At 62.4% G+C, this 7,518-nt stretch overlaps 1 protein-coding gene across 1 annotated transcript; it reads right to left on the reverse strand.

Moving 5' to 3' along the window:
* Positions 1-263: 263 nt before the first annotated feature.
* Positions 264-1,581, reverse strand: LOC148106659 (melanoma-associated antigen 4-like). Its single transcript, XM_087860592.1, has one exon. It carries the CDS (start codon positions 1,579-1,581, stop codon positions 583-585), a length of 999 nt encoding a protein of 332 aa, XP_087716718.1. The 3' UTR covers positions 264-582.
* Positions 1,582-7,518: the final 5,937 nt, after the last annotated feature.

Below are 7,518 nucleotides of genomic sequence, written 5' to 3' on the forward strand. Positions count from 1 at the left end.
GAACCAACAAACTTTCCCTTTTATTTCTCTATTTCCTGACCCCATCACTTCACTCTTCCTTTTTTCACCTTTTCAACCCATCCTTAGACCAATGCCCTGTGATTTTGGTCCAGAGCCCAAAGAAGGAGGCAAGGGGTCCCACCTGGTTTCCAGGACATGACAAAACTCTTAACTCTTGAACTGGGTAAGGACAAATGCTGTGTGTGGGGGGGGGGGGCGGATGTCACTCACACACTCAGCCGCCGAAGCGGATGAAACCTTCTATGCCTAGGAACCCCACTGGAGAGCTTCCTCGAGGACACCAAGCTCTGCATGTGGGAGTCATCACAGAGAACAGCCCCCTCCCATCCCCCCCAAGGAGGCTCCTTGCCCAGCTTTCTTCTCCCAACCCTCCTTGGCCCTGCACTCCTTAGAAAGCCCAGGGCTGCGTCTTCACACACACACACACACACACACACACACACACACACACACACAGTAACAGGAAAGAACCAGCAAGCAGCCTCACTTCCCGCCCAGCATCCCGCAGGAGAATCTGTTGGCCCCACCAAAGCCTGGAAAGGGCCTGGCCACCCCTGGGGCTCAGGCCCCCTCTTCCTCATCGCTCACAGACTCTTCACACAGGGCCAGGGACGAAGGCTGCGGCCCGCGACTGACCCGCAGCAAATACTCCAGCACTTGGAACTTGCTGGTTTCAGCATAGGCCCTGGGACCCCACAGGAACTCGTAGCGGGCAGGGTCGCTGCCGGGCACCTGCCGGTACTCCACGTACCCTTCCTGCACCCAGACATTGGTGAGGAGCTCCCTGGGCTCCCCGTAGATGACGTGCTCCCTGCTGGCGTACACCCCCATGACCCCCAGCACTTCCCACACCTTCTCCTCCGGGGCACAGTCGCCCTCCAGGACGATCACCCCCAAGAGCACCACCAGGAGGCCGGTCTTGGGCATGCCCTGCTCACCGCTCGGCAGCCCACCGCAGGTGAGGCCCAGGACGGTGACCAGGACGTAGGAGTGGTCGCTGGGGTCCACCTCCTTCACATCCACGCCAAAGACCAGCCGCATGCACTCGGACGCTTGGCCGAAGATCACGGGGAAGGCGTCCTGGTAGTCGTTGCCGACCACCTCCAGCATCTCTGCCTGGCTGGTGCGCTGCTGGGTGAGATACTTGAGCACCAGGAACGCCACCAGGTCAGCAGCCTTCCCCTGGAGTGTGTCCTGGAGCAGGGGCTGGGCTTCCTCGGGCTCCTCCCAGCCGCTCGACCCCTCCTCATCTGGGCTACTGGAGCCATGGTGGGGCTGGCCCCATGCAGTGGCTGCCAGGCCAGTGGGGGAGGGGCAGGCACTCTGAGGGCTCTGGGGAGCACTCGGGCCCCCAGCAGCAGACCCCTCCTCCGGAGGGCCCAGAAACAGGGCAGAGCAGGAGATGCGAGAGGGGCTGGACTGGGAGGAGGCAGAGGCTGAGGAGGAGGGACATGGGCCCCCCTCCTCCCCAGCCCCGGACAGCTGTGCCTCCACCAGGCTCTGGGCCGGGACTGGGTCTTCCTCCAGCTGCCAGAGCTCACTCCTCCGACCCAGGGACATGGCGCCTGTCGGGCTGAACCTGAAGACAGAGGTGGGATGGCTCCTCAGAGTCCAGCCGGCCTGCAGAGGCCTGAGGTCCCAGAGCTGACAGTGGGCTGCTTCCTGCTTAGGAGAGGATGGGAAGGGCAAGCCCCTGGGTCCTCACCTTGACCTGTGGCACTCCCCTGCGCCTCCCCTGCTCTGTGACCTTAGGGACTCCTGCCTCAGGCAGAGACCTCGACTCTGAGTTCTTGAAGCCCCTGGAGGAGAAAGGGAGGGGCACCTCAGGGTGCAGACAGGAGGGCTGGGTCGGACTCTGTGAGGTCCCCACCAGTCCAGGCTGGGTGGTCCCCTCCTTGGCCTCTCAAGAGGCGGCTATTTCCCCTGCCAGAGCCTGGGCCCCACCCAACGTGGGACTGAGGCCAAAGGATCACAGCAAGGCCACGCAGCCCTGAGACTCCACAGAAGGTAAGCTAGGAGGCCCACATCTGGCCACAACTGCCAAAAGTCCACAGGGCTTGTCACGGATGTCCAGGGATGGCCAGGCTCGGGGTTCCATCTGTGCTGGGATGGGTGTGCCTCTTGGTCGATACCTTGACCCCACGGAAGGCCTGGGAAAACTCTCACCCGCCCTGTGCTGAGGCCTCATCTCCGGAGGACGCCAGAGGGAAAAATCAATTAGCCCACCATTTCCTGTCTCCCCATGGCTGAGAGAAGTAGCAGGGCAAGCCTGGTCCCTAGGGATCCTGCTGTGGGAGGCATGCCCTCATTTCTCACCTCCATCCCCACCAGGGCCAGGGCCAGGGCCAAGGTCCCTGCCTCCCCCACTGACTAGAGTCCAGACCCTCAGGCCCAGGCCCAGGCCCTCCCCTCCCTGAGACCAGGGATCTGGAGAGGAGGAGGGGCTCAGCCCAACAGGCTCCACCCAGGGTTCCCAGGGTTCTCAGGTAGGGCCTGGCCAGATTTCTAGGCCATCTCCTCCTTTTCCTGAGGGGTGGGTTCGGACCCAGCCCCTCCTCTCTCAGGGGTCCCCACATGGATTCTTGGCAGTACCAGGGACTCCTGTGTGTCTCCCAGGAGGGCTTCCTCAGATGACCTGACTGAGACCTCTCCCAGCATGGTCCTCTCGTGCCTGAGAGCTGGGAGAGAAGGGTGAGGACGCAGCAATCCACGCCCTCCCCCTGCACCCCACCCAATTCACAAGGAGCTCAGATCGGGGGTTGGTCCCTCTGTCCAGGGGCAGGAGTCCACTCTTTGTCCCTAAGGTGCTCACGTTTACTTTCGGCAGGTGCTGGAACTATCCCTTCTCCTATCCTCAGCATGCATCCTGCAGAACAACGCCACCACCCCGCGGAGACCCAGGGGAGAAAGTGGGGTGCTTACTTTTCTTGACTCCCAGCCTGGCCTCGCAGGACTGGCCACCGGGGCAGGACTTCATTTGGGACCCCTGTGTCTGCGTGGGGGTCTGCTCAGTCCTCCCTCAGAGTCTTGGGGCTCCACCCTCTGCTGACCTGAGGCCACAATCCTCAGACCAAGGCTCTCACCTCCCTCAGACCCTGGGTGCAGAAGTCAAGAACACTTCAGATGTTCCCCCCAGCTTGGGGGACATCCAAGAAGGAGCCCACGGGCAACAAAATCACTGTCTGTTTTAGGCTCTAAGGTCCTCAACGCTCACCCTGCATCCCTCGGGGACTGCCCTGTGCTGTCCCCAGTCCTTTCCCCTCTGACAGCCCCACGCATCCGTGAGATCCAAGGCCAAATGTGGGGGTGCGACAGCTGCCCTATGGCCTCCCGTCGGTGACTCTGTTCTGGGGTCCAGGGTCCACGCAGTTCTCCCTGAGGGTTCTCGCCTTGACTTCGGGAGGATTTGACCTTCCCTGCTGCTGACCCTGATCTGCCTCTTACCCGAACCCCCAGACGCTCTATGACCCGGATGTGGAAGTCTGGACATGCCACTTGTCCTCTTCCCGCTCAGGGGCTTCCCAGGCCTGATGCTGTTCTGGGGTTCAGGGTCGCTCATGTCCTCCCACCGGGTCCTCGCATCCAGTCCCATTAGCCCCTGCCCCTCGTTTTTTAAACCATGGCCCCCGCTTCTGTCAGACCTGGATGCGGACGTCCTGACACACTGCCTGTGGACTTGGCACAAACACGCCTCACAGGGCTGACAGCAGGGGCAGGTTTCAGTGCGCTGTCCCTGTTCTGGAGTCCAGGTCCCTCCCTGAGTCCTCCCTCAGGGATCTTAGCTTGAGCCTCAGCACATCTTGTGTTCCTCTCTCTGCTGTCTCCAGGCCTGTTCCCTCAGACCAAAGCCCTCGCTGCCCTGAGAACCATGGGAAACGATCCTGGATGGCACATCAGGCAACAAAGGCCAGGGATTCCCTGAGATGGGTTCCTTCGGGTCACTTAGGCCTATCCTCTATTGCCCACCTGCACTCCCTGGATGGCCAGTGCCTTCATCCCTGCATCTGAAGGCCGCTCCTTACAACAAGCTCTCAGTGTCTCTGGGACCCAGAGCCGAAGTCAGGACACGCCTCATGTCATGCTTGTCCCACTCAAGGGCCTCCCAGGACTGATTCCCTACTGGGCCCAGGGTCCCTCTGTCCTCCCTCTGGTCCTCACCTTGACTCCCGACAGAAGCTGGGCCCTCCCAGCCCTCCGACCTGAGGCCGTGCTCCTTACCGCACGCCTCCTGACTCCTGAGACCCAGAATCGGATCTGCAGGCTCGCTATGCATCCCCATGGCCCCCAGGGATCTTCCTGGACTGACACTATGGCCCCACCCCTGGGAGATCTCCTCTGTCCTCCCTCAGAGTTCATAGCTTGACTCGGGTTACTGCCTAGGCCCTCTCCTCTGCACACCGGAGGGAGGCCCTGCTCCTTCCACCCAGGCCCCCCAGGGTCTCTGACACTGGGGATGCAAAAGTCCTGACTCACCACCTCCAATCCCCCCTGCACGGACCTTCCCTCACTGCCTCTGTGCTGGGGTCCAGCGTCCTTCAGTCTTCCCTCTGCATCCTCAGCATGAAGCCCAGCAGGCCATGGGGTCTCCCCTCTGCCCACCTGAGCATTGGCTCCTTTCACCAGGTCCCCAGTCTCTCGGGAGACCCGGATGCACCAGTCCAGCCACACTGGCCTCGTTTCCCCATCGCGCCCAGGGGCCTTCCTGGACTGACACTAGGGCCTGACCTCTGTGAGTTCCCCTCTGTCCTCCCTCAGGGTTCATACCTTGACGCCCATAAGCGCCTGGGCCCTCGCCTCTAAAGACCTGAGATCTGCTCCTTACCACAGGCCCTTTATCACTCGGACACCCAGATGCAGAAGTCAAGACTCACCACGTGTTCCCATCCCGCACCAGGGGCCTTCATAGAAACCCTGTGCTAGGAACCAGGGTCTCTCAGTCCTCCCTCTGCATCCTCACATTGAAGCCCAGCAGGACCTGGGCCCTCCCCTCTGTCCACCGGATGGAAGACAGACTTCTTCCTCCGAGGCCCCCATTCTCTCGGGAGACCACGTTGCCGAAGTCCGGCCCCAGTGGCGGCGTGTTCCCATCCCGCCCGGTAGGCTCCCTAGACTGCCATCCTAGACGGACTTCTGCCAGGGTCCCCTCTGTCCTCCGTTATGGTTCATCCCTGGTCTCCTCTCGATTCGCGCCAGGACCCTCCCCTCTGCCCACCTGAGCTTTGGCTCCCTCCATCAGGCGTTTAATCTCTCAGAGACCCATATGCGGAAGTCCAGACTCACCACGTGTTCCCATCCGCGCCCCCCCCCCCCCCCCGCGCATTGCCCCCACCCCCGCCCGCCCATGTATCTTCTATGACTGACTCTGCTGGGGTCCAGCGACCTGCAGTCCTCCCTCTGCATCCTCACCACGATGCCCAGCAGGACCTGGGCCCTCCCTTCTGCCTACCTGAGCATCCGCTCCTTCCATCAGGCCTTTAGTCTCTCAGAGACCGGTATGTGGAACTCCTGACTCACCACGTGGATCCACCTTCCCCTCCCCCCCCCCCCGGTGGACCTTCCCTGACTGCTGGTGTCTAGTGTCCCGCAGTCCTCCCTCTGTATCCTCACCACGACGCCCAGTAGGACCTGGGTACTCCCCTTGCCCACCTGAGGGAGTCCCTGGTCCTTCCACCAAGGCCCCCAGTCTCTCGGGAGACCTGGATGCACCAGTCCCGCCCCATCGGCCATGTGTCCCTATCCCTCCCAGGGGCCTTCCCGGTCTGACCCTGGGGCCCGACCGCGCTGAGGTCCCCTCTGTCCCCGGCTTCTATGTCCGTGGGTCCTGCCCCCGATCCGTCCCCACGCGGTCCCTACCTGGACTCCCTGGGCCTGCCTCTGCCCCTGCCCCTTCCCGACCTGGCATCCTTCCGCTCTGACCAAGGTCCTAAGCTCCCTCAGACCCCCGAGGTGCATTTCACCAGACGCCCTCTGTGGCCACCCTCCCTAGGGACCCCCAGGGCCCGGCCGCGCCAGGAACCCAGTGCCTGGACCGAAGCGGGGGAGGGTGGGCCGCACAGTTCTCCCTCAGGTCCCACCACCCGCTCCAGGGAGGGCCTGGGCCCGTCCCTCTGGGGACCTGTGGCCTCTGTCCTGGGCCCCGGCGGGAGGGGCGCAGCCGGACAACGCTGCCCCTGCCCGCGGTCTCTCGGGGCTACCGGCAGGGGCCACCTGGCTCCTGGGCGCCCCACCCCCACCCCCACCCCCAGTGTGCTCCCTCACGGGTGGGTCTACCTGCACGCCTCGCCTCAGCTGACCAAGATCCCGCCTCCCTCACGCGGAGGTCGTCGCCGCTCTCAGAGCTCTGAGGCGGAAGTCGGAGCTCGTCACTTCCGGACCCCTTAGGAAGGGGTCCCCTAGGGCCGCCAGCACGTCGGGCGGCGATGGGTTCCGGCGAGGGGGTAGGTGGGGGAGGAGAGGGGAACGGGCAGGGCCGGGGTCCCCCGGTCCTCCCTGGTCTCCTTACCTGGACTCAGGCAGGCAGGGTTGGAGCCTGTCCGCCTCACAACCAGTCTCGCACCCACCCCACCACTTCCTTAACAGGGAGGCAGAGAGTGGAGTCTGGCTACTGTCACCACGCAGGTTCCTGGTGACCAGCTGCACAGAAGCCATCACGGCGCCCCTCTGGTCTCCCCAGACACCCAGGCCGGGCCAGGGGCATTTGCACTGCAGTGCTCGCCCCGGGAGCCACACCCCGTCACCCTGCTTCCCCTTCTTCTGCAGGGCTCAGGGCACCCCTCCCCACCTTCCTGCCAACACTGCGGCTGCTGGACACAGTCCCCTATGCCTGGGACGTGTCCTGCTTCTCCTGGTGTCCTCACTGCTCACCCACAGTGCCTTCCAGAGAGCAGAGCTCAGCCACTGGCTGGCAATCAAGGCGAGCAGGGCTCCCTCTGCAATGACAGGAGGTTTCTCCTCCTTTCTTGAAGAACCAAGCCAATGCAGGAGCACACATCTGCGTGTGCCTTTAGCATTTGCACAGTGACAGACAGCAAAGCATCAGAAGCAAGAACCAACAAACTTTCCCTTTTATTTCTCTATTTCCTGACCCCATCACTTCACTCTTCCTTTTTTCACCTTTTCAACCCATCCTTAGACCAATGCCCTGTGATTTTGGTCCAGAGCCCAAAGAAGGAGGCAAGGGGTCCCACCTGGTTTCCAGGACATGACAAAACTCTTAACTCTTGAACTGGGTAAGGACAAATGCTGTGTGTGTGGGGGGGGGGGGCGGATGTCACTCACACACTCAGCCGCCGAAGCGGATGAAACCTTCTATGCCTAGGAACCCCACTGGAGAGCTTCCTCGAGGACACCAAGCTCTGCATGTGGGAGTCATCACAGAGAACAGCCCCCTCCCATCCCCCCCAAGGAGGCTCCTTGACCAGCTTTCTTCTCCCAACCCTCCTTGGCCCTGCACTCCTTAGAAAGCCCAGGGCTGAGTCTTCACACACACACACACAC

The sequence above is a fragment of the Ursus americanus genome, unplaced genomic scaffold, assembly GCF_024610735.1.
Source record: "Ursus americanus isolate L20-20 unplaced genomic scaffold, mUrsAme1.1.p SCAF_168, whole genome shotgun sequence".
NCBI lineage: Eukaryota > Metazoa > Chordata > Mammalia > Carnivora > Ursidae > Ursus > Ursus americanus.

Coding starts and splice junctions, on each gene's coding strand:
- LOC148106659 (XM_087860592.1), bottom strand. CDS start 1,581: ATGTCCCTGGGTCGGAGGAGTGAGCTCTGGCAGCTGGAGGAAGACCCA.